Below are 27,594 nucleotides of genomic sequence, written 5' to 3'. Positions count from 1 at the left end.
TGCTCCGTGTGGGAGTGTGATTTCCCATTATGGACACTGCTTCTTTCACAGGATCGTTCAATTATAATTATTTATAATGTTGTGCGTCTCTGGCCGACAGCATTATGTCAGTACAATTCAGTAGATGCAAGGTCAGGCAGTGAGACGCAGCATTATAAATCGTAATAATGCTGTGAAATGAGAAGTGTCCATAATGGGAAATCACGCTCCCAAACAGAGCTTGTTTTCCACACTGGACAAGCCCGTCTGAAAGAGGCTTTAGGTTGGGTTTTGGTGTTTTTTTTATTGGTTAAAAAAGTCACATAAAATAAGTGTGTAGAGACACTTAAAGGGGAATGTGTCATCAGAAATTCACCTATTGTTTAAATTGCGTTTTTTATGTTACAGATATTTTTTTTACAATTTTCGGTGATTTTTTAGCTGTAATTTTAACAAAATATTTAAATTGTGCAGTTTTCACACTGAGCACCAATGAAATTAAAACTGGGGAGGGAGGGGGGTCTGCCCCCTGCTGCCTGGCAGCCCCTGATCTCTAACAGGGAACTATGATACGCACAATTAACCCCCCTCAGGTGCGGCACCTGAGGGGTTAATTGTGCGGATCACAGCCCCCTGTAAGAGATCGGGTGCTGCCAGGCAGCAGGGGGCAGTCATGTACAAAGTTCTTAGTATATTCTAACTTGAAGCGTCCCCATCACCATGGGAACGCCTCTGTGTTAGAATATACTGTCGGATCTGAGTTTCACAATCTAACTCATATCCGACAGTATATTCTAACATAGAGGCGTTCCCATGGTGATGGGGACGCTTCAAGTTAAAATATACCATCGGATTGGAGAAAACTCAGATCTGATGGTATAATAGGGACTCCTGACTTTACATTGAAAGTCAATGGGGGACGGATCCGTTTGAAATTGCACCATATTGTGTCAACGTCAAACGGATCCGTCCCCATTGACTTGCATTGTAATTCAGGACGGATCCGTTTGGCTCCGCACGGCCAGCGGACACCAAAATGACTTTTTTTTCATGTCCGTGGATCCTCCAAAAATCAAGGAAGACCCACGGATGAAAAAACGGTCACGGATCACGGACCTACGGACCCCGTTTTTGCGGACCTTATAAAAAAACGGTTGTGTGCATGAGGCCTTAGAGTCGTGAAATCTGCTGAATTACACTGACATAATGCTGTCAGTGTAATGCAATAGATTTTAGGACACTCAGGGTTATACAGCATTATAAATCAGTACAATGCTGTTTGATCCTGTCAGAGGAGGGGAGGTCAGAACAGGATTGCACACACCCTGCAAGTTTATCACATTTATCTCGGTCATGTGTCTGGCCTAACATTTCCCCTCATGATAAACCTCTCTCTCCATGTATTTTGCTTACATCAGGCTGGGCTAAGAAGGCTCTGCTGCCACCATATACTGGATTAGGGATGGTCACCAATGGTGGATTTTGTACATTTAGTTCATTGTCCTCTTCCTCCTGTAAAGAGATACAGATGATGATAAGTTGTCAGTGAGGTGAAGGTATGTTACAATATTAGGTCATATTTGCTGGACACAGTAGGCCTCGTGCTGAACCGCATGGTCAGCCAATAAGTAGAAGAATTGCCCACAGTGACCAGTCTGTATTCTGATTATTTTGAACATAAGATCCAATGAATTATGAAACGTACTATACACTGGCAGCGATACAGACCTCTCACCCAGCTAAGTTCTCTCTGCTATGCACATAAGAGGGGCAATCACCCTGAAAGAGCTGTCTGCCGATGAGGTACTTTCACACTTGCGTTTTTCTTTTCCGGCACTGAGTTCCGTCCTAGGAGCTCTATACCAGAAAAGAACTAATCATTTTTATCCCCATGCATTCTGAATGGAGAGCAATCCGTTCAGGATGTCTTCAGTTCAGTCTTATTGACTGATCAGGACAAAGATAAAACCGCAGCATGCTACGGTTTTATCTCCGGCCAAAAAAACTGAACACTTGCCTGAATGCCGGATCCGGCGTTTTTTTCCATAGGAATGTATTAGTGCCGGATCCGGCAATCAAAATACCGGAATGCCGGATCCGTCATTCCAGTCTGCGCATGCGCAAACCGGTAAAAATGTGGGGGAAAAAAAATCAAAACGGACACACGGATCCTTTCTTGCAATGCATTTGTAAGATGGATCAGGATCCTGATCAGTCTTAAAATGCCATCAGTTTGCATACGTTTTGCCAGATCCGGCAGGCAGTTCCGGCGACGGAACTGCCTCCCGGATTCCTCTGCCGAAAGTGTGAAAGTAGCCTTAGCTATAATCCTAAATTACGGTATGTCTCAAGGCCTGTTTAAAAGGTCGAACACTGACTTATAGGATAGCTATCTTACATCTGGTGGCATTAGAGGCTCAACTCTCTTTCCTTTTTGGAGAAAGCCGAGTTGAATACTCTTTTTTTTCCAGAGGAGCATTGCCTGGTCTATAAGACTCCTTATGCCTACTAAGTGCTCGCCATAAGGAGAAATAGTACCCCTCAGAGGCAGCTGTGAAGCATGGTACCTGAGGATTATTGGATAAATCCATTTTGCTTGCCCCTGTTTACATCTGCATTATAGTATCCACTATGAAGTGCCAGATCTGTCACACGACACCACCAACGCCCAGTGGACGACACTGGGTTCTGCTGAGATATCCGTTCTTTTAATGGAAAAAGAGAATCACACTACATGTAGTGCCATTTTTTCTTCGAGCCAGTATACAAATTCTGCAACAGCCTCCTTCCTAGATGTGAACATAGCCTAAATGTATGGTGCCCCGGGCGGACTTTGACAAGGGTGTCTATATCTGGAACCAGACATGAATGAAATAGTATCCTGACATACTGTTTGTTAAGGGAGTGCAGTATGGATCTACCGTAGTATTTGTCATATCATTACTAACCTTAAGTTTCCTGAAATAAAATCTCCTCGGGTTCTTCCTGTAGTAGATGTATCCAGCAGCCGCGGCAGCCACAGTCAACAAGATGAGGACTGTGACCAATGCTGTACTAACGGGGTGAGAGATTTGGCTATCTGTTATGTCCTGGAATATTAGAAAATATAGAGTATGGTGAAGTAGCAATTCATTTTCAGTGTAAAATCATCATGTACAGTAACGGACGTTATCCGTTTACCTGCATAGGCGGCGCAATCAATGGTCCTTTGATTATATGGATGATTCCATTGAAGGCCGGGATATCCCAGTGAAGAATCACATTTTCATTTACAACCTTCGGACACTGGAGGAAAAATAAGAGTACAGACTAAAGCCTCTTGCACACAACCATATCTATTTTGTGGTACGCAAAATACGGATATCGGCTGTGTGCATTTCACAATTTGCTCATTGCATCTGCAGAAATGCCTATTTTTGTATGCAAAATGGACAAGAATAGGACATGTTCTATAATTTGCAGAACGGCCACATGGACGCAGACAGTGCAGCGATGACAGCCGCGTGCTTTCTGCTTAGGCTCATATCACGTTAAAAGCCTACGTTGGAGGTGTACGTCATAAAGATTTCCTGCGATGTATAGGTATACAGTACACTGTCACCCACTTTCTTTAGAGAAAAACTTTTTAGGGCCAGATTTACACACAGTTTTTGATGCACTTTTTTTTTTTGTCAAAGGTAGAAATATTTGTCCTTCCCTTATACTTTTCCTTTTTGATACAAAAACTGAATCTGTGATAATTTACTTACCAGGGCTGTGGAACAATTAGTATGTGAGATGGAAAGGTTGTAGCCTAGATTGGAAAGCACAGTACTCCCATGTGTCAGATTTGTGTATGGCACTAATATGTCCAGTTTAGAAAGGTGATGCTCCAAGTCCCGCCATGTTAAAGTCTGAAAAAAAGAAGTAATTATGGTATGGTCGGCCCGTGAAATCTAGCCATCACACCGAGCATGTTTTCCGGGCAGATCATGGTCGTGTGCATGAGACCTAAATGTGTTTTAGGGCTCATTACACATGGGTATGCAATGCACAAGATACAGAGGCACAGATCGGAAGACCACTGAAGCGGTGCGTGAGCTCTTAGGAGGGAAGATAATTTCCCAATTGAGGATCAGTCTCTTTGTAAGGGCTCATGCACACAAATGTGTGACAGCAGTGCCCGTATTGCAGCCTGCAAACAGCAGGTCAGCAATATACTGGCACCGCCCGTATATTCACTTGAATGGGTCCTTAATCCGGAAGATATGGAGAGGAAGGCCACAAAAGATCTATGGAGTGCTTCGGTGGCATTTCTGTCCGTGCCTCCGCACCACAAAAAAATAGAACATACTCTATTTTTTTGCGGTGCGGACAGATCACACACCCATGGTGATGGACCATGTGATGAGTGCAGTGACGTCATCAAAGGTCCTTTAGCCAGGTCCTGAAGAAAGTAGAAAGAAGAGGAGATCCGCGACCAAGTGGATGGGGTGAGTTAAATTTGTTTATTATTTTTAACCCCTCAATGGACATTTAACTAAGCATTCTGTATTAAGAATGCTATTATTTTCCCTTATAACCATGTTATAATGTAAAATAATAAAATCTACACAACACATAACCCAAATCGGGTCTGGGTACTAAACATGCTGATTTTTCTCACGCGCGTGCAAAACGCATTAAAACGCTTTGCACTTGCACGGAAAAATTGCGCATTTTCCCGCAACGCACCGGCATCTTATCCGGCCCTCACACGTGACGCCCGTGTGAAAGAAGCCTAAGATTTTGACATTTTTAGGACTTTTTTTTTTTTTAAAGTTGCAGTTGATAAATCAGCTCGACAGGCTGACCACAATTTTAATTGCAAGTATTATATTCTTCACACGCTTTACACCATATGATGCAAATGTTGGTTCTTTTGTGCAACACCCAAGACAACATTCCACCCTGTAGACTTACCACATTATCATCCAAGCTGTTATCATCTGGAACAAACAGGGTTTTATATGAAGTTCGGTTTGATAGGATGTCTACAAACACTGAACCCTGGGAGTTGATCAGTCCATAGTCGAGAACCATCTAGAAAGAGACAACTAGAATTCACTAAGGAGACTGAAGGTTTTTACTGGAGTCTTCCTTTCATCGTCATTATTTGCTTCACTCTCAGTGCCCTAAAATGACTGAGCCCCATCTCGCTGTCCACACTTCCTTTGAGCATTTTGCTTTCTAATTTGTGGTAGTTGTTTGTGGCTTATAATCTTTTTGTCCATGTTGGGGGTTTCACGATACCAAAATTTTGATTCAATTTCGATACCATAAAAAAGTATTGCGATACTCAATACCACACGAAAAAAATAAAACACAAAAAAAGCCGTGTGCATTCTGCATTTTATGGAATGTCCGGCCCATAATAGAAGAGTCCTATCCTATTTTTTGGGGGGGACAAGGTGACTAAAAAATGAGTTTACCACATAGGAGATATTTTTTTTTATATTTAAATTTTTCAGACGTGGCAATACCGAATATGTTTATTTTTTTATTCTTAAAATGTAATTTTATGTAAAATTAGGAAAGGGGCGATTTAAACTTTTCATATTTTGGTGTTTTTTTTTAACTTTTTTATTGCTTTTTATTTAATAACTATTAGCCCCTTAGGGGACTAGAACCTGGGATCTTTTGATCCCTTGTGTTATTCACCCTAATAGAGCTCTGTTAGGGTGAATAGTATTTTACGCTGTCCCTGTTGCCCTGGGCTTTGTGCACACAGCAAGAGGCAGCTTGCCATGGCATCCATGGAAGGCTTTAGTGGCATCCTGGCTGCTATGGTAACCAATCTGAGCCCCGCAATTTCACTGCAGGGGCTTCGATCAGATGCTGCCACCGCCACCAATGTGAATACTGAGGAGGGGGGGCACCTGTGGCCACTGCTACCAATGACTATAATTAACATTATTATAATAATGAGGAGGAGGGGGGACTGTTAACACTGCACCACCAATGCATAGAATTAACCCCTAAATACAAATGTAAGCGGTGGGTGCTGGCCATATCACACAGTAGCGCAGCCTAGTATCTGAAAATAGCAAATCCTGGTATTGGATTGATTTACACACCAGTTTTAAGGCCCTTTTAGACTGCCTGATGTTCAGGCAAATTATCGAAAACAAACGTTTGTACGAACGCTCATTGATGATTGTCTGCCGGTATGAAGGTACTGCCGATTACCTGATGAACAAGCAAAACGCTCTTTCATTGGGGAATAGAATCGTTCATGTTGACACCTAAATAATTGTTTGCCGGCAGTGGTTTGTGGTGTCCAATCAACCTCTGCTGCCGGCAAACAATGATTTTGTATGGAGACAGGCAATGGCAGTAGCGATTGCTCCTCCCTACACTGTGGAGAAGATCGTTTTCATGTAATAGACGAGCAGGTGATTGTCGGGAAGAAACGCTTCCTTCCCAACGGTAGTCTGATCAATTGAGCAGTGTAATCGGGCCTTTAGTAAAAACCCTGCTGGTGAAAGACTCAACCAATTTATAAAGCGGTTGCATCTTCTGCTGTCCGTGCACCAGGACAGAAATCTACTCTAACCAGTAGCTGTAGTAAATTTCTGGTGTAAAGTGCTCCAGTTTTCTAGTGCACGTTGTTAAATGAGTCGGGCTGTGGAGCTCTGGTGCACAGACCGCCAAACGATGTAACAAATTTACTAATGAACTGGTGCACAAATATTACAAATAAAAACCACCAAAATATATATTTTTTTAAATATCTCAACACTATTGCACAATTGTGTAGTTAATAGAGTTTATATAATATTTTGTGGTTATTAGTAGTAATTTATATATATCGGGCTAATATGTAGGTTCATATGCCATTTTTGGTCCCTGTGTTTGGCCAATTGTGTACAATAAGATACTACCTCCCTTTGTATATTGTTTAACAAATTTATTAACAGGCCTGCACCTCTTTAAGAAATTTGTCACATCTTACTCCATTGCTCCTCTCATTAAGATTGGCATATGAAATGCCAGTCTTAATAAATTGCCCTCTGTTTTCTCAGAGTTAATAGTAAACCTGTCATACTGCCTATTGCTATGCATAATGAACCTGCTGACAGTTTCCCTTTGTATCACATTAAATGGGTTCTCCAGGAATTAAAAAAAGAAAAAACGTAAATATTATTTTATATTATATTCTCACATACCTTTCATTACTTAAAAATGTCTTGTTTTGTCTAGGGAGCAATCATTAGGAAAAACAAAATGGCTGCTGTCCTATTAGTACACACAAAACCTGTCCTAATCACACAGGAAGACAAGTTTCTTCACCACAATGAGCCATAGTGCTTCCTCATCCCCCTTTCTGCTCTGCTTGTCAGGAATCATGATCCTGAATACAGGTGAATCTCTGTGGGAATGGAAAAGATGAGGAGACATGAGAGGAGGGTAAGGTGTGGCTAATGAGCAGCAGCACTTGTATGCAGTCTCCATTACCACAGCCTGTCCTGTCCGTCATTTCTGTAATTCATGTCTCCTCATGAACTAAATTCCCCAGATATTCAGCTAAAGTTCTTATCATCTGTATTCAGGATCATAATCTCTGACAAGTAGAGAAGAGGAGGAGGCAGCTCTTTACCTCAGTGTTGTAAAGTAACTTGTCCTCATGTGTGACCAGGACAGGTTTTGTGTGAACTAATGACAGCGGCCATTTTTCCCCCCCTCATGATTGCTCCCCAGACAAAACGAGCCATTATAAATAATGAAAGGTATTTGAGAAAATATTTATAATAAAGTAATATTTAAGTATTTTCATTTTCTTAATTCCCAGAGAACCCCTTTAATTTGGTTTAATAAGAATTTAAGGCAGCAGTAACTTACCGAGTAAAATTTTGATAGTTTCGGATTAGCCTCCAAAACTTGCAGCAGGTTTCCATTGCAGAAACTCCCATCACCTACGTAGCCAACAGGACATTCACATCGTGTGTCTACAAAATAAGAATTATTATGACCACTTTATCCACTATAGTCATATTCTGCCGAATTGAAATGCATTATCAGTGTCAGACTTCTGACCTTAGGGCTGTATTACACTGACAGATTATCTGACAGATTTCTGACCAATCATTGGTCAGATGGCCTATTAGGCTGGGTTCACACAGGCGAGATTTCCACGCGGGTGCAATGCGTGAGGTGAACGCATTGCACCCGCACTGAATCCGGACCCATTCACTTCTATGGGGCTGTGCACATGAGCGGTGATTTTCACGCATCACTTGTGCGTTGAGTGAAAATCGCAGCATGCTCTATACTGTGCGTTTTTCATGCAACGCAGGCCCCATAGAAGTGAATGGGGCTGCGTGAAAATCGCAAGCATCCGCAAGCAAGTGCGGATGCGGTGCAATTTTCACGAATGGTTGCTAAGATGAAAGTCTATTCATGTATTATTTTCCCTTATAAGGGAAAATAATAGCATTCTTTAATACAGAATGCTTAGTAGAAGGTCAATTGAGAGTTAAAAAAAAATATACATTTTTACTCACCACCTCCTCTTGATTGCGTAGTTGCCGATCTCTTCTTACTTCTTTAATCATGAGCTGCCGGCTAAAGGACCTGTGGTGACGTCACATCACATGGTCCATCACCGTGGTGATGGACCATGTGATTGGACCATGTGATGAGCTCAGTGACATCACCACAGGTCCTTTGACAGGTCCCGAAGAAAGAACAGGAGACCGGCAGCTACGCGATCAATTGGAGGAGATGAGTTAATTTTTTTTTTTTAACCCTCACTTGACCTTCTACTAAGCATTCTGTATTAAAGAATGCTATTATTTTCCCTTATAACCATGTTATAAGGGAAAATAATTACATCTACACAACACCAAACCCGAACTTCAGTGAAGAAGTTCGGGTCTGGGTACCACATTTAGTTTTTTATCACGTGCGTGAAAATGCATTGCACCCGCTCGATAAAAAACTGAACAACGGAACGCAATCGCAGTCAAAACTGACTGAAATTGCGTACTTACTCGCGCGGGTTTGCCGCAATGCACCCGGGTCGCATCCTGAGCCAAAACCCAGCCTTATACACACAGATCTTTTGTTATACACACCAACTATTGGCCTGATTAGACAGATATTGGTCAGATAATCTTTTGGTGGGTTTGCCCCATAAACAACCCTTGAGGCCGCTTTCACACAGTCAGTGTTTGATCAGTGATTTCCATCAGTGATTGTGGGCCAAAACCAGGAGTGGAGGCTACACTTGGATAGACCTCATGTACACAACAATAGTTTCCGTCCTCCTCCAATCCGCAATTTTTGCAAATCTGATGAGAACCCATTCATTTAAATACAGCCACAGTGTACTGTCCACATCCGTATGTCCGTTCTGTGGCCAAGAATATAAACATTTGTAAAATACTGCGGGACCTGCAGAAGGGAAAATGCAGGATGCACACAGCCGGTATCCATGTTACGGTCGTGTGCATGAGGCCATAAGGTATAATGCAAAGATTTGCACCTGTTCTATATTTTAGACCCACAGTTGGTTTTAGCTCACAATCACTGATGGAAATCACTGATCAAACACTGACTGTGGCCTTAAGGAGCATGTCATCGAGATCCATACCTTATTAAACTAGGCATTATGCTAGACAGGGTTAATCATGCTGAGTAAAACCATAGCTTATTTATCTTTCTACTTTGCACTGTTCCTACCATGTATCACTTTTTAGTGATATGTAAATCAGGTCTTCGGGACATTTAATGCAGACTTCTGTCAATTCATTCATAAATTAGCAGTATAGTAGGAATAATAGGGGAATGGCACAGCATAGAAAATATGCTCCAGGAATGTTATTACATGTGTAATGTAAGTAGTCACTAGAACAGAAACGGTCCTGTGTAATATCAGAGGTCCAGCTCCTGAGAACCCTTGGCAAACATTCGATACTGCTGTGGGAAGATGAGACCAGATAACCGTCTCTCTATTCATTTAATACATGGACGAACTGGTGCATGGAAGGGATCATTTTAGCTTTTTTGCTTCTACAACTTCTAAACCTCTCACTAGGTGGATTTACACAGTCCAATATTAAAGCAGATTAAGGGCTTGTTCACACGACCGTTGCCGTTTTGCGGCCCGCAATACACGGGGCACCGGCCGTGTGCATTCCGCATCATGGATGCGGACCCATTCACTTGAAAGGGTCCACAAATCCAGAGATGCGGAACGGAACCCTATGGAAGCACTACGGAGTGCTTCCATGGGTTCTGTTGTTCTGTTCCTCCGCACCGCAAAAGAGATAAAACTTGCTCTATCTTTTTGCGGAACGGACGGATCGCGGACCCCATTCAAGTGAATGGGGTCGCAATCTTCATGCGGCAGCCCCACGGCCGGTGCCCGTGCATTGTGGACCGCAATTTGCGGTCCACAGCACGGGCACGGAGGGGCAACGGTCGTGTGAACAAGCCCTAACAGGAACGAACGTTCCTGTGAATGCTTGTTCCCAGCAATCTGCCTATGTAAATGTACCGCCGATCACCCGAAGAACAAGCAAAACGTTTGTGCAGGCACACCAATTATCTTTTTTGGGCAGCAGTGATACGTATGAGGACGAGCGATTGAAGCAGCGATCCCTGCATGTAAATGCAGTGGTCGTCTTCACTGAACGAGTAGCTGGCGCTTCCTTCCCGACAACCGACTGTTCATTGCAGCGTGTAAACCTGCCTTTAGATTCAGCTTCAAGGCCACATGCCAAATGTATTTGCTGATTCCGCGCTTGCACAAAACACACCTGTAAAGCAATATTGTGGGACCTTCTTGTTGATTCAATTTTTTTCTGGAACATTCTGCGGCCATTCTAGTGTGTGCACTAATTGTATAAATACTCCCTCTATATCACAGAAGGTTATCTCTGAATACTCTATCTTATCTCTGTTACTCACCTTCTTGGGCGTTGGCATGCACAACAGCTTACCAAGAACCCAAAGCTAAGTGACTGTTAATTCACTTTATTTGCCTGCTGCTTCTGTATGTGCACTTTATCACTGCTATTAGTTAGTAAACCACTTATTCACTTAGCTATTGTGTGAGCCTAATTATTTCCGTATCCCAGAATCCACTGTAAAACAACTGGTCAGCCACAGTGAAAGTGAACTGCTCGCTCGTTAGTTACTATCTTTTATGGCTCGTAGAAGAGGATATTACCAGTAAATTTATTAGTTATCATATTCTGTAAAATTTTATCAAGCTTTGTATTTAAGCTATTTGTTTTCTAAAAAGCATGATAATTACAGCTCCTACTGACATTGTTACCCAGATTTCCCAGGCAGATCTATTTTACAAATCTGTTTTCATTTTGAAGTGATACCTCACTTGTCATTGCTGCATTTCCTTTACAAAGTCTAGGAGAGGACCATATAAAGCATAAGTAACATTGCAATACATTGCATTCCACAGAAATATACAACGTGTATAAAGGGCCATAGAGAGCATGGGCAAGAGGATTACATACAACGGAAATACAATACAGCTTCTGCCAGCGCCTCCCATTCCTTCTTGATTCACAGGGCCAGGTCATCTCTCCTGGCCCTGTCAAAATGGAGGTGCTGGCAGAGGAAGCAGGAGGAGCAAGGGTGCACAGAGTGACTTGGGCCCGCCTTCAGTGCACTTAACTGCTCATTTGCACATTGGTTAAAACTACTGTTTCTCCACAAAAAAGCAATGGACCGCTAAGTGAAAGGTATCATTACATTTATCTGAACTAGCCTGTGTCGTATGTAATTTGCGGTCCGCAAAAAAACGTATTGGCAAAAAATACGGATGACATCCGTGTGCATTCGGTATTTTGCGAAACGGAACAGCTTGCCCCTAATAGAACAGTACTATCCTTGTCCGTAATGTGGACAATAATAGGACATGCGGACATACGAAAATGGAATGCACACGGAGTAACTTCCGTTTTTTTATGCGGACCCATTGAAATTAATGGTTCCTTATACGGTCCACAAATAAAACGGGACGGACACAGAAAGAAAATATGTTTGTGTGCCTGTTTTAACTGTGAATTTCCTGGTGACAGAACACAAATGTATTTTCTGTGTCCGTTCGGGTTTTTTTGCGGACCGCATGCAAAACCATTCATTTCAATAGGTCTGCAAAAAAAAAAACGGAAGGTACTCCGTGTGCATTTTGTTTCCGTATGTCCGTATTTCCGTTCCGCAATAAAAATAGAACATGTCATATTATTTCCTGCATTAAGGACAAGGATAGGACTGTTCTATTAGGGGCCAGCTGTTCTGTTCAGCAAAATACGGAATGCACATGGACGTCATCCTTTTTTTTGCAAAATACATACAGTGGGGGAAATAATTATTTGACCCCTCACTGATTTTGTAAGTTTGTCCAATGACAAAGAAATGAAAAGTCTCAGAACAGTATCATTTCAATGGTAGGTTTATTGTAACAGTGGCAGATAGTACATCAAAAGGAAAATCGAAAAAATAACTTTAAATAAAAGATAGCAACTGATTTGCATTTCATTGAGTGAAATAAGTATTTGAACCCCTACCAACCATTAAGAGTTCTGGCTCCCACAGAGTGGTTAGACACTTCTACTCAATTAGTCACCCTCATTAAGGACACCTGTCTTAACTAGTCACCTGTATAAAAGACACCTGTCCACAGAATCAATCAATCAAGCAGACTCCAAACTCTCCAACATGGGAAAGACCAAAGAGCTGTCCAAGGATGTCAGAGACAAAATTGTAGACCTGCACAAGGCTGGAATGGGCTACAAAACCATTAGCAAGAAGCTGGGAGAGAAGGTGACAACTGTTGGTGCGATTGTTCGAAAATGGAAGGAGCACAAAATGACCATCAATCGACCTCGCTCTGGGGCTCCACGCAAGATCTCACCTCGTGGGGTGTCAATGGTTCTGAGAAAGGTGAAAAAGCATCCTAGAACTACACGGGAGGAGTTAGTTAATGACCTCAAATTAGCAGGGACCACAGTCACCAAGAAAACCATTGGAAACACATTACACCGCAATGGATTAAAATCCTGCAGGGCTCGCAAGGTCCCCCTGCTCAGGAAGGCACATGTGCAGGCCCGTCTGAATCATTCAGGTGTTCATTGGCAAACTTCAGAGAGTGACTGGGAGAAGGTGCTGTGGTCTGATGAGACCAAAATAGAGCTCTTTGGCATTAACTCAACTCGCTGTGTTTGGAGGAAGAAAAATGCTGCCTATGACCCCCAAAACACCGTCCCCACCGTCAAGCATGGGGGTGGAAACATTTTGCTTTGGGGGTGTTTTTCTGCTAAGGGCACAGGACAACTTATTCGCATAAACGGGAAAATGGACGGAGCCATGTATCGTGAAATCCTGAGCGACAACCTCCTTCCCTCTGCCAGGAAACTGAAAATGGGTCGTGGATGGGTGTTCCAGCACGACAATGACCCAAAACATACAGCAAAGGCAACAAAGGAGTGGCTCAAGAAGAAGCACATTAAGGTCATGGAGTGGCCTAGTCAGTCTCCGGACCTTAATCCAATCGAAAACCTATGGAGGGAGCTCAAGCTCAGAGTTGCACAGAGACAGCCTCGAAACCTTAGGGATTTAGAGATGATCTGCAAAGAGGAGTGGACCAACATTCCTCCTAAAATGTGCGCAAACTTGGTCATCAATTACAAGAAACGTTTGACCTCTGTGCTTGCAAACAAGGGTTTTTCCACCAAGTATTAAGTCTTTTTTTGTTAGAGGGTTCAAATACTTATTTCACTCAATGAAATGCAAATCAGTTGCTATCTTTTATTTAAAGTTATTTTTTCGATTTTCCTTTTGATGTGCTATCTGCCACTGTTACAATAAACCTACCATTGAAATGATACTGTTCTGAGACTTTTCATTTCTTTGTCATTGGACAAACTTACAAAATCAGTGAGGGGTCAAATAATTATTTCCCCCACTGTACGCTCGTGTGCATGAGCCCTAAATCTTTGTTTTCTGGGCCCCTTAGTGAGGTGTATAAGAGCTTCAGTTACAATATAAACTTTACCTACCTTGTAAACGGTAACAGTATACGTCCCATGTGTCTCCCTTATTTACCCGCTGATTATAGTCGACAATTCCAACATGATTTGACCCACAGTTTGCGCTGGGATACACTGTGGGATAACCAGCTGTCCTGTTGTAGAGCCATCCAACCAGGCACAGGTGATAACCCAACTATTTTAATTCACACATAGGAAGAAAAAAAATAGTCATTTACAGAAGGAGAAACTACAGCTGACCACCCGGTTATAACATGTGCCTCCTGGACTACTGTACCTGCTGAGCAGCAGAGATCTGCTGGAAGGTGGCAATGCTGGCTCCCTCTGACGCACAGGCGCTTTCTGCCTCTTCATAGGTATACTTATATTTACCTTTAGGTGACTGCAAGTGAAAAACGCCAGCAGTTTTTTCTAGTGAATAAAAGTTGAGAGGTTATTTGTCTGCAGATCATTGATAAAGACCATACAGTATGTATGCAAGTCAAATGGCCGACTGGGGAAATCAGAGGAGTGGTGAATCTGATATAAAATAACCAGTGGCATACAGTTACAGTGCTGCCCATAATTATTCATACCCCTGGCAAATTTTGACTTAAAGTTACTTTTATTCAACCAGCAAGTAATTTTTTGACGGGAAATGACATAGGTGTCTCCCAAAAGATAATAAGACGATGTACAAGAGGTATTATTGTGGAAAAAAAAGATTCTCAGCTTTTATTTACAGTACAGACCAAAAGTTTGGACACACCTTCTCGTTCAAAGAGTTTTCTTTATTTTCATGACTATGAAGGCATCAAAACTATGAATTAACACATGTGGAATTATATACATAACAAACAAGTGTGAAACAACTGAAAATATGTCATATTCTAGGTTCTTCAAAGTAGCCATCTTTTGCTTTGATTACTGCTTTGCACACTCTTGGCATTCTCTTGATGAGCTTCAAGAGGTAGTCACCTGAAATGGTCTTCCAACAGTCTTGAAGGAGTTCCCAGAGATGCTTAGCACTTGTTGGCCCTTTTGCCTTCACTCTGCGGTCCAGCTCACCCCAAACCATCTCGATTGGGTTCAGGTCCGGTGACTGTGGAGGCCAGGTCATCTGGCGCAGCACCCCATCACTCTCCTTCATGGTCAAATAGCCCTTACTTTCAAAGTTTTCCCAATTTTTCGGCTGACTGACTGACATTCATTTCTTAAAGTATTGATGGCCACTCGTTTTTCTTTACTTAGCTGCTTTTTTCTTGCCATAATACAAATTCTAACAGTCTATTCAGTAGGACTATCAGCTGTGTATCAACCTGACTTCTCCTCAACGCAACTGATGGTCCCAACCCCATTTATAAGGCAAGAAATCCCACTTATTAAACCTGACAGGGCACACCTGTGAAGTGAAAACCATTTCAGGGGACTACCTCTTGAAGCTCATCAAGAGAATGCCAAGAGTGTGCAAAGCAGTAATCAAAGCAAAAGGTGGCTACTTTGAAGAACCTAGAATATGACATATTTTCAGTTGTTTCACACTTGTTTGTTAGGTATATAATTCCACATGTGTTAATTCATAGTTTTGATGCCTTCAGTGTAAATACAATTTTCATAGTCATGAAAATAAAGAAAACTCTTTGAATGAGAAGGTGTGTCCAAACTTTTGGTCTGTACTGTACATTTGAGCCAAAAGTGTCCAGTCCAAAATTATTTATACCCTTCTCAATAATCAATAGAAAAGCCTTTATTGGCTATTACAGCAATCAAACGCTTCCTATAATTGCAGACCAGCTTTTTGCATGTCTCCACAGGTATTTTTGCCCATTCATCTTTAGCAATGAGCTCCAAATCTTTCAGGTTGGAGGGTCTTCTTGCCATCACCCTGATCTTTAGCTCCCTCCACAGATTCTCAATTGGATTCAAGTCTAGACTCTGTCTGGGCCACTCCAAAAACGTTAATCTTGTTGTCTGCTAACCATTTCTTCACCACTTTTGCTGTGTGTTTTGGGTCATTGTCATGCTGAAATGTCCACTGATGCCCAAGGCCAAGTTTCTCTGCAGACTGCCTGATGTTGTCGTTGAGAATCCTCATGTATTTCTCTTTTTTCATGATGCCGTTTACTGTGATTAGGTTCCCTGGTCTATTGGCTGAAAAACACCCCAAAGCATTAGGTTACCACGACCATGTTTGACAGTGGGGATGGTGTTCTTTGCGTTGAAGGCTTCTCCTTTTTTACGCCAAATGAAGGAAACATCATTGTGACCAAACAATTCAATTTTTGTTTCATCTGACCATAACACCAGAAGTTTTCTTCTTTGTTCTTTGCAAAGGCCAAGCAAGCTTTTGTGTGTGCCTTATCTGGAGAAGTGGCGTCCTCCTTGGTCTGCATCCATGGAACCCAGCAGTGTCCAGTGTCCGTTGGATTGTCTGCCTTGAGACATTGCCACCAGCAGAGCCCAGATTCACCAGGATGGCCTTGGTGGTGATCCTTAGATTCTTTTTCACCTCTCTAACTATCCTCCTGGCCAGCACAGGAGTCACTTTTGGCTTCCGACCACATCCTCTGAGATTTTCCACAGTGCGGAACATCTTGTATTTTTTTTATAATACTTTGCACTGTAGCCACAGGAACTTGAAAAAATTTAGAAAGCCTTTTCCTGACTTGTGAGCAGCCACAATGCGCAGCCGCAGATCCTCCCTGAGCTCCTTTGTCTTAGCCATGACTGTCCACAAACCGACTGCAGAGAACTGCTGTTTTTCACCTGTTGAGTTGATTAAAACAGCTGTTCCCAATTAATCAGGGTAATTAGGATGCTTTAGAACAGCTTGGACTATTTGGAATGGTATAGAACTTTGATTTTCCCACAGACTGTGACAGTTTGTGAAGGGTATGAATAATTTTGGACTGGACACTTTTTGCTCAAATGTAAATAAAAGCTGAGAAATGTTTTTTTTCCCCACAATAATGCCTCTTGTACATCGTCTTATTATCTTTTGGGAGACACCTATGTCATTTCCCGTCAAAAAATTACTTGCTGGTTGAATAAAAGTAACTTTAACCTCTTCAGGACACAAGGCATACAGGTACACCCTTATGTCCTGGTATTTAAGGACACAGGGCGTAGCTGTACGCCCTGTGTATTTCTGATCACCCCCCCATTAATTCAGACCTGCGGCTTTTACCTATTGCGATGGCGGCGGTGCCATCGGGTCCCCATGGGGCTGTAGGGGGGACCCGATGGCATGGAAGGCAGCGCGATGCCTAAGGAAGGCATCACGCTGCCTTCCGGTGACGAGCCTGTGAGATCCAGCCCCCTGGATCTCACAGGCCGGAAGCTGTATGAGTAATACACACAGTATTACTCATACAGCCAATGTATTGGAATGCATTGTAAAGGATTATACCCCCAAAAGTTCCAAAGTGGGACAAAAAAAAAGTGAAAAAAAAAGTTTCCCCCCCAAAAAATTAAAAGTTTCAAGTAAAAATAAACAAAAATGTAATTTTCCCCAAATAAAGTTAAAAAAAATTGGTAAAAAATAGGGGGGGAAAAAAAGTACACATATTAGGTATCGCCGCATCCGTATCGACCGGCTCTATAAACATATCACATGACCTAACCCCTCAGATGAACACCGTAAAAAATTTAAAATAAAAACTGTGCTAAATAAACCATTTTTTGTCACCTTACATCACAAAAAGTGTAAGAGCAAGCGATCAAAAAGTCACACGCACCCCAAAATAGTGCCAATAAAACCGTCATCTCATCCTGCAAAAATATTACCCTACCCAAGGTAAGAGCCAAAAAACTGAAAAAATTATGGCTCTCAGACTATGGAAACACTAAAACATGATTTTTTTTTGCTTCAAAAATGAAATCATTGTGTAAAAACGGTGCCAAAACAGCTATTTCTTGTTACCTTGCCTCACAAAAAGTGAAATATAGAGCAACCAAAAATCATATGTACCCTAAACTAGTACCAACAAAACTTCCACCCTATCCCGTAGTATCTAAAATGAGGTCACTTTTTTGGAGTTTCTACTCTAGGGGTGCATCAGGGGGGCTTCAAATGGGACATGGTGTCAAAAAAACCAGTCCAGCAAAATCTGCCTTCCAAAAACCGTATGGCATTCCTTTCCTTCTGTGCCCTGCCGTGTGCCCGTACAGCAGTTTACAACCACATATGGGGTGTTTCTGTAAACTACAGAATCAGGGCCATAACTATTGAGTTTTGTTTGGCTGTTAACCCTTCCTTTGTTACTGAAAAAAATGGAAAATTTGCCAAAAAATTGAAATTCTGAAATTTCATCTCCATTTACCAATAACTCTTGTGGAACACCTAAAGGGTTAACGACATTTGTAAAATCAGTTTTGAATACCTTGAGGGGTGTAGTTTCTTATATGGGGTCACTTTTATGGAGTTTCTACTCTAGGGTTGCATCAGGGGGGTTTCAATTGGGACATGGTGTCAAAAAAAACAGTCCAGCAAAACCTGCCTTCCAAAAACCATATGGCATTCCTTTCCTTCTGCGCCCTGCCGTGTGCCCGTACAGCGGTTTACGACCACATATGGGGTGTTTCTGTAAACTACAGAATCAGGGCCATAAATATTAAGTTTGGTTTGGCTGTTAACCCTTGCTTTGTAACTGGAAAAAAAATATTAAAATGGAAAATCTGCCAAAAAAGTGAAATTTTGAAATTGTATCTCTATTTTCCATTAATTCTTGTGGAACACCTAAAGGGTTAACAAAGTTTGTAAAATCAGTTTTGAATACCTTAAGGGGTGTAGTTTATAGAATGGGGTCATTTTCGGGTGGTTTCTATTATGTAAGCCTCGCAAAGTGACTTCAGACCTGAACTGGTCCCTAAAAATTGGGTTTTTGAAAATTTCAGAAAAATTTCAAGATTTGCTTCTAAACTTATAAGCCTTGTAACATCCCCAAAACATAAAATATCATTCCCAAAATGATCCAAACATGAAGTAGACATATGGGGAATGTAAAGTAATAACTATTTTTGGAGGTATTACTATGTATTATAGAAGTAGAGAAATTGAAACTTGGAAATTTGCAATTTTTTACATTTTTGGTAAATTTGGTATTTTTTTATAAATAAAAATTATTATTTTTTTAATTCATTTTACCAGTGTCATGAAGTACAATATGTGACGAAAAAACAATCTCAGAATGGCCTGGATAAGTCAAAGCGTTTTAAAGTTTTCACCACTTAAAGTGACAACGGTCAGATTTGCAAAAAATGGCCTGGTCCTTAAGGTGAAATAAGGCTGTGTCCTAAAGGGGTTAAGTCAAAATTTGCCAGGGGTATGAATAATTATGGGCAGCACTGTACATAGTTAATACGGTTGAAAAAAGACATAAGTCCATCAAGTTCACCCAAGGGATAGGTGGAGACGCGAATCCCAGAAGGAAGTGAGACTCAGATTTCTACACGTTTTCTTAAGCATTAATGTCATTTACTTTCAAGAATTCATCTAAACTTTTTAAAACTGTCCACTGTTCCTGCTGTGACCACGTCCTAGTCTATTTCACAATGCAAGCAGACCGCGCAGCCGCTATGGGGCCCATGAGGTCAGGGTGGGGGCTTGACCAGGGTTGAATGAACCTGCTCCCTTTCCATCCCAAATACAAGCTAAACCGATGCATCTAAGAAGTTGTCATAAGTTAATCCTGCCAGGAATTTACTGGGAACTTAAAATGGCCCTGGAAAAAAACTTGTTGTACTTGGGTCCAAACTGACAGAAGGGAAGGCAACACAAACAGGCAGGGGCCTGCAATACCACAGTGCAGTACAAAATACTGCAGCCGTCCCCACAGTATTCAACTGTTAACCCCTTAAGGACCTTGCCATTTTTCACCTTCCTGCCCAGGCCATTTTTTGCAAATATGACATGTGTCAATTTATGTGGTGATAACTTTTAAACGCTTTTACTTATCCATGCAATTCTGAGATTGTTTTCTTGTCACATATTGTACTTCATGACAGTGGTAAATTTGAGTCAAAATATTTCATTTTTATTTATAAAAAAAGACCAAATTTACCCCAAATTTTGAAAAATTAGCAATTTTAAAAATTTCAATTTCTCTGCTTTTAAGGCCTCATGCACACGACCGTAGTGTGTTTTGCGATCCGCAAATTGCGGATCCACAAAACACGGATGGCGTCCGTGTGCTTTCCGCAATTTGCGGAACGGCACGGACAGCCATTAATATAACTACCTATTCTTGTCCGCAAAACGCGGACAAGAATAGGACAGGTTATATTTTTTGCGGACCACGGAACGGAGCAACGGATGCGGACAGCACACGGAGTGCTGTCCGCCTCCAAAACAACGGCAGGGTGCATGAGGCCTAAAACAGATAGTGATACCTCCTGAAATAGTTATTACTTTATATTTCCCATATGTCTACTTCATGTCTGGATCATTTTGTAAGGCTTCGTGCACATCACCGTTCAGCCTTTCTGTTCTCCTGCTCCGTTTAGGAGCAGGAGAACAAAAAGGACGGAAAAGGCTCATAACTCAGCCAAACTGAGCCCTTAGGACCCCATAGACTATAATGGGGTCCGTTATCTTTCCGCTCAGAAGATGATTTTGAAGCGGAGACAAAAGTCCTGCATGCACAACTTTTGTCTCCGCTCCAAAATCATCTTCTGAGTGGAAACATAACAGATCCCATTATAGTCTATGGGGGTCCTTAGGCTCCGTTCGGCTCAGTTATGTGCATTCTCTGTCCTTTCCGTTCTCCTGCTCCTAAACGGAGCAGGAGAACAGAAATGCTGAACGGTGATGTGAACGAAGCCTAAATGACATTTTCTTTTTTTGTAACGTTAGAAGGCTTAGAAGTTTAGAAGCAAATCTTGAAATTTTTCCGAAAATTTCCAAAACCCACTTTTTAAGGACTATTTCGGTTCTGAAGTCACTTTGTGAGGCTTACATAATAGAAACTACCCATAAATGGCCCCATTTTAGAAACTACACCCCTCAAGGTATTCAAAACTGATTTTACAAACTTTCTTAACCCTTCAGGAAAATGGAAACTCCAACGTTTTTGTTATTTACAATGGTCATCTGACAGGTTAGATCATGTGGTATTTTTATAGAGCAGGTTGTTACGGACTCGACAATATCAAATATTACAACTTTTTTTGGTTGTTTGTTTCAGTTTTACATTATAAAGCATCTTTGAAAAAAAGATTTTTTTGTGTCTCCATATTCTGAAAGCCATAGTTTTTTTTTAATTTTTCGGGCGACTGCCTTATGTAGGGGCTACTTTTTTGGGGTATGAGATGACTGGTTGATTGGTACTATTTTAGGGTGCATATGACTTTTTGATCACTTGGTATTACACTTTTTGTGATGTAAGGTGACAAAAAATTTTTTTATACAGCAGGTTCTTACGGACGTGGCGATACCTAATATGTATACTTTTTTTATTTATATAAGTTTTACACAATAACAACATTTTTGAAAAAAAACAAACATGTTTTAGTGTCTCCATATTCTGAGAGCCATAGTTTTTTTTATTCTTTGGGCGATTGTCTTAGGTAGGGTCTCATTTTTTGCGGGATGATATGACGGTTTGATTGGTATGATTTTGGGGTGCGTATGACTTTTTGATCGCTTTTTGTGATGCAAGGTAACAAAAAATTGCTTTTTTTAGTACAGTTTTTATGAATTTTTTTTTATGGTGTTGACCAGACGGGGCGGATCATGTGATATTTTTATAGAGCAGGTTGTTACGCACGCGGTGATACCTAATATGTCTGTCATGTGTTTTTTTTTTTCAATTTTTTACAATATGTCTCTTTTTATGGGAAAGGGGCTTTTTTTTGTAAATTCTTTATTTAAATTTTCAAATATGTTTTTAACAGACACAAATTTCAGTGAAGGGACGCAGCCCAACAATTGTATTAGGTGTATTTGCACAAGGGGCTTTTTTTTATTTTATTGAAATTTTTTTATTGTTAAAAACACTTTTATTTCACTTTTAATATTTTTTATTTTTGTCCCACTATGGGACTTCAACATTACAGGGTCTGATCCCTGTTTCAATGCAGCACAGTACATCTGTATTGTACTGCATTGACTATCAGTGTATTACACAGTATAATACACTGATAGTTTGCCTTTGAGACCCAGCCTGGGGGCTGGGCCTCATAGGCCTCTGTACATGCTGAGGCCCAAGGAGTTGGAATGGCTTGGGGCTGCCATGGCAACCATCAGGTCCCCACCACCGCAGCGCATGGACCCGATGGCTGAGGAGAGGGAGCGCAAACCTCCCATATGCCACAGTCAGCACTGACCGCGGCATATGAGGGGTTAATCCACCGTCATCGGCTTTAGCACTGATGCTGTGGATGCAGCCAGGACTGGTGCAAGGATTTTTGCCACCCTAGGCAAAAGCTAATTTTGCCGTCCCCTTGACTCCGCCTATTGACCACGCGCCTTGACCCGCCGCTTTTTTGTCGCCCACCTATTTATACAGACTGTACCCTTCATTGTGGTAAGGCCACGTTTTCTCCCTCCAGCTACATACCATGTCATCCACAGATCCCCACAAGTGTCATCCACAGATCCCCACAAGTGTCACCCACAGATCCCTTCCCCGCCCAGCGCCGCCTCCTAGCTAATTTATTCACTTCACTTGCCGCTGAGGTAAATGCAGAGAAGCGCCGTAATCTCGCACAGGCGCACTGGATACAGTAGTCTACGCCCGTGCTGACTACTGGCAGAGGCATCGTCGAGTGAGGTGTGCTGGAAGACGGCGCATGCGCACTTCGCTCGACGATGCCTCTGCCAGTAGTCCGGACGGGCCGGGCGCAGACTACTGTATCTAGTGCACCTGTGCGAGATTACGGCGCTTCTCTGCATTTACCTCAGCGGCAAGTGAAGTTAATAAATTAGCTAGGAGGCGGCGCTGCGGGACGGATAAAAAGGTCCTAATGCTAAGCTTGGCCAGAGCGGTGCCGGTGCCCCCAGTTAGAGTGCGCTCTACGCGGTGGCGTACTTTGCTTATGGGCGGCGCCGGCCATGGATGCAGCAGGGATCCAGCTGCTGATTGCCAACCGCTCATCACCTCCACTTAACAAGCAGCCGACTATCGGGAAGAAACGCTTCCTTCCCGACAATCAGCTTTAGTTCTGCGCCTATAAAAGCAGCTTTTGTTATGTTATGGGGCCTTGTGATTTCTATGTATGTCTCTGATAATAACTACAACAACACACAGATTAAAAACACTTTCTTAGGCTGGTTAGCGTGAAATCCATTTTACATACCTTCAAAATGCAAATCTGAGCAGGTTGCCAGAGAATCACATTCCCCATTTTTTTCAAGACAGCGGTCCACGGGTGGAATAGCTTTTTCTAGGCACTGTACCCCATTACCAACATAACCTTCATGACATTCACATCTTCGTGTTTTCTAAAACCAAATGAAATTGTATTATATTGTGCAGAAGAAACCCACAGTCCTTTATCTGAAATAGTAACTTACTGTACTAGTACTGTGAACTGGGAAGCCCTTGGTAAACAAGAAAAAAAATGGGTCAGGCTAACTAAAGTATGACGGTTTGGAGAAAATCGTGGAGGAGACTTCTTATAAAATAACTTTTGATATCAGAAATGCAAACTTTGTAAGAGCAAAAGAAACAATGTTTTTGCACTGACCTCAAAAGCAACTAGAGATGTATACTACTGCTTGACCTGGGGGCCTTCCTTATGACATTAAGGGTCCAGTCACACATCCGTTCTGGGTCCACGCGGAACGGGTTTGGATCTATTTATTTCAATGAGACCGCAAAAGATTTGGACAGCACACAATGTGCTGTCCGCATCCGTAGTTCCGTTCCGCGTCCCCGTAAAAAAGATAAAACATGTCCTATTCTTGTCACAATAATAGTCATTTCTATCATAGGGCCGGCCATGTGCGGTCTGCAAAATGACGAACGCACACGGCCGGTATCCGTGTTTTGCGGATCCCCAAACACTTACGGACGTGTGAATGCACCCTAATGCAGAGGTCAGCAACTTTCAGCTACTGTGAAACTACAACTCCCAAGATGCCCACTTGTTCAGCTGTTCTTGTAATTCCCACAGAAGTGAAAATAGGATTCTGGGAATTGTAGTTTCAGAACAGCTGGAGTGCTGGAGGTTGCTGATTCCCACACTAGTGGAATCTACAGCTATGAGATGTGTCAAGATTTCTGACACATGGAGGACTCCGTATATTAAGGTGGTTTTCAAGACGGAAATATTGATTGCTTCTCTTTAAATGGTCACTGTCATTTAACAAACTTTGCATATATCAATAGTACAGATGAGATGTATTACAAAGTTTAATATAGTCACCTGAACTCATTTATACAGTACAAAGTTTAATGAAACAACAGTGACCACTTAACATAGCTCATCGACATCAGATCGGAGTGGGTAAGACTCCCAGAACCCCCAACAGAAGGTGTTTGAGGGGGCTTGTGCTAGTGCTGCATCCTACAATACCCTGCACTGTCAATACGTAGATAATAATAAGTAGAAAGCATGCAGGTAGATGGACCCATGTGAACAATTAGGAGGCCACTTCAAACAACTAATCGTGGGGGGTGCTGAGAGTTAGACCTTAATTTATCTGATATTAGTGGCCTATCCTGAGGATAGACTATCAATATCCTGATCCCAGAAAGCTCAGAGTTCAAATGTATCACATTTTGTTTGTGGTTCTTGTACATTGACTTCAGTGGGGGAAAAAAACCTTGCACATCAAAACAAGTCTTTACATTCGCTACTGCAACAGAGTATACTATTAAATGGTCACTGTAGTTTCAACAAACGTTTCATACCGTTACATAAATCGATAGTACAGATGAGTATAAGAAACTTTGTAATATATCTTATCAGAGAAAAATGCCTTTTTCACTCTCTAGCAGCATTCTTCCTCATCTCTCCAAAGACTTCCATGGGCAGGATGTGTATCTCTTTATATAAACTCTTTTTCGCGTCTTCTCTTTCACTGCAGCTCATTCCTCCACCCCTCTCCATGAATCTCTATCGGTAGCATGTCATCTCATCCTTCAGTGAGCTCTTAAAATATATTACAAAGTTCAATTGTACTATTGATTTTTACAAAATTTGTTGGAAAAACAGCGACCATTTAGGAGAGTTCATCAATAGTAGATCTGTAACTCCTGGCACCCCCATGATCAGCTGTTTAAACTGGCTGCTGTGCTTTGGAAAAGCACAGCTCTGTGTACTCAGTGGTAGTGGCTGTGAATGGTACTGTAGCACTGCAACCCTACATGCTCCCCCCCCCCCAAACTCCTATGGGTAGCATGTAATCTCATCCTTCAGTGAGCTCTATTAAGATATATTACAAAGTTTCTTATATTCACTTGTGCTATTGATTTTTACAAAGTTTGTTGAAACGGCATTGACCATTTAAGATAGGTCATCAATAGTAGATCGGTGACTCCTGGCACCCCCATGATCAGCCCATGATCAGCTGTTTGAACCAACTGCTGTGCTATGGAACAGCACAGCTCTGTGTACTTGGCGGTAGTGGTTGTGAATGGTACTGTAGCACTGCTCCTATTTAAGTCAATGGGAACTGCACTGCGGTACTGTATACTACGCAGAATACAGAGATGTGCCGTTCAGGTGCCTGTTCAGCAGCTGACCAGCACTGCTACAATATTTATTACTTATCCCAAGGATAAGTCAACATTATTACGGACCTGGAAAGCCCCTTTAAGATGATTGAAAATGTATGTACATGAGATCATTTAAATGCCCAATCCATGGTGGTGTAATCACAGTGCCAGGTCTCTGATACCTCATTATTATAAAATATTTTCTGTACACTGTATTCTGTATTTTCTGTGCAGAATTTCTGATTATGTATTGCCCCTATGGCATCCAGTTACTGGAATACTACATAGTGGAAACAGCACCTGAAAACATGGGTAAATCCTGAACGGAATTCTACATCATGTGCTACCCTGAGTTACCAAGACATGGCACAGTGCCCACCTCCTATGGTATATTTAGCGTCCAGTCGTCATTCTTTGAATATTATATTCTGTGTATCAGTTATGATGTATACTGTGCACTATATAATGTGCTAAGAAGCACACAGTACAGTGTGCTCAGCTTGGATAATCCAGTGTCAGACGCTGACATTACAAGCTTCTGTCATCACTTTTGATGACCGGAATCCAACTGGTATTAGGAAACGTCCTTAATATTATCCAAAATACTCCATTTGAAGGATAAGCTCAGTACATTATTACAATTTGTTCTGCCCGAAATTAAGCCAATTTTATTAAGACTATACCCAAAGAGCTGACCCCGCTGTCCTGACAGATTGATCTGAAAACAATTAAGAAGAAGAACATCAGGTTCCTCACTTACTGGACCAGTATAAATGCACGTCGCATGCTCGCTGCAGCCGCCATTTTCACCATTAGCGCAGAGATTGATTGGAGCGCAGACAAAACCATCTCCTTCATACTCCGGAAAGCACTCACATGAGATCTTTGTTCCAAACTGGGAGCACTTGGCATGAATGCTGCAGCCACCATTGGAGGCACCACACTGGTCAATCACTGTAATAAAGAAGAATAAAAAAATTAGAATATGTAACAATATGATACAATGCTGGGGAAAAAAAAGAAATAATGCAGCCAAACTCACATTATACACACAAATATGCACAGAAAGCTGGGTTTATGTTATCCCCATAAAGTAGAATGGGCCATTATCCTGCGGCCCTATCCCAAGATAATAAAGCAGCCCATAGCGGATAGAGGGGGTGGGCACACGACAGGGCAGAGTCCCCTGTAATTGCCCAGATGCTGTTCTCCGTCATCAGACAGCTTTTGAAATGAAGGGGCAGTTTACACCCCATAAACCCTCACACACGCTGTTGTGATGCATTATACAGTCTTGTTATAGGCGAGTAACACTTTACAATATTAACAAAACAGTAAATGGTTTCTAGTTATTAACCCTTTCAGGCCCGGGCCATTTTTCATTTTGCGTTTTTCACTTCCCGCCTACCCATAGTCCTAACTTTTTTATTTTTCCGTTCACATAACCTTATGAGGGCTTATTTTTTGAGGGACAAGTTGTACTTTCTAATGGCGCAATTTACGGTTGCATACCATGTAGTGGGAAGTGGAAAAAAAATTCCAAATGGGGAAGAATTGGGAAAAAACACAATTCTGATAAAGGTTTTTATTTTATTTTTATTACACTGTACACTATGCAGTAAAATCGTTATATTCCTTCTCCAGGTGAGTACGGTTCCAACGATACCACACTTGTATAATTTTTCTTGCGTTTTAATACTGAAAAAAATGTTAAAACCTTTGAGGAAAAAATTAATAAATTTTATAACCATATTCTGACCCCTATAACTTTTTTGTAGTTATGTGTACAGGGCTGTGTGAAGGACGACCTGTTCTTCTCAGTGATACCAATTTGAAGTGTGTGCGACATTTTTTTTATTGGTTTAGTATTTTTATTTTAAGGAAAGGGGGCTGATTTGAACTTTTATTTTTTTTTATATTTGTAAAAACTTTTG

General features: G+C 41.6%; 1 protein-coding gene across 1 annotated transcript in view; it reads right to left on the bottom strand.

Annotated features, from left to right (window-relative positions):
* Nucleotides 1–27,594, bottom strand: part of STAB1 (stabilin 1) — a 382,691-nt gene that overhangs the window by 2,828 nt on the left and 352,269 nt on the right. The window contains exons 59-68 of the mRNA XM_040408846.1: nt 26,421–26,614; nt 23,295–23,439; nt 14,296–14,429; nt 14,028–14,193; nt 7,840–7,946; nt 4,921–5,040; nt 3,729–3,872; nt 3,160–3,264; nt 2,928–3,068; nt 1,393–1,491 (exon numbers count right to left, since the gene is read on the bottom strand). Coding sequence (XP_040264780.1) covers nt 1,393–1,491; nt 2,928–3,068; nt 3,160–3,264; nt 3,729–3,872; nt 4,921–5,040; nt 7,840–7,946; nt 14,028–14,193; nt 14,296–14,429; nt 23,295–23,439; nt 26,421–26,614 — 1,355 coding nt within the window. The remainder of the gene's footprint in view (nt 1–1,392; nt 1,492–2,927; nt 3,069–3,159; nt 3,265–3,728; nt 3,873–4,920; nt 5,041–7,839; nt 7,947–14,027; nt 14,194–14,295; nt 14,430–23,294; nt 23,440–26,420; nt 26,615–27,594) is intronic.

Source organism: Bufo bufo, chromosome 9, assembly GCF_905171765.1.
Source record: "Bufo bufo chromosome 9, aBufBuf1.1, whole genome shotgun sequence".
Classification (NCBI taxonomy): domain Eukaryota; kingdom Metazoa; phylum Chordata; class Amphibia; order Anura; family Bufonidae; genus Bufo; species Bufo bufo.
This window is presented reverse-complemented; position numbering and strand designations above follow the sequence as displayed.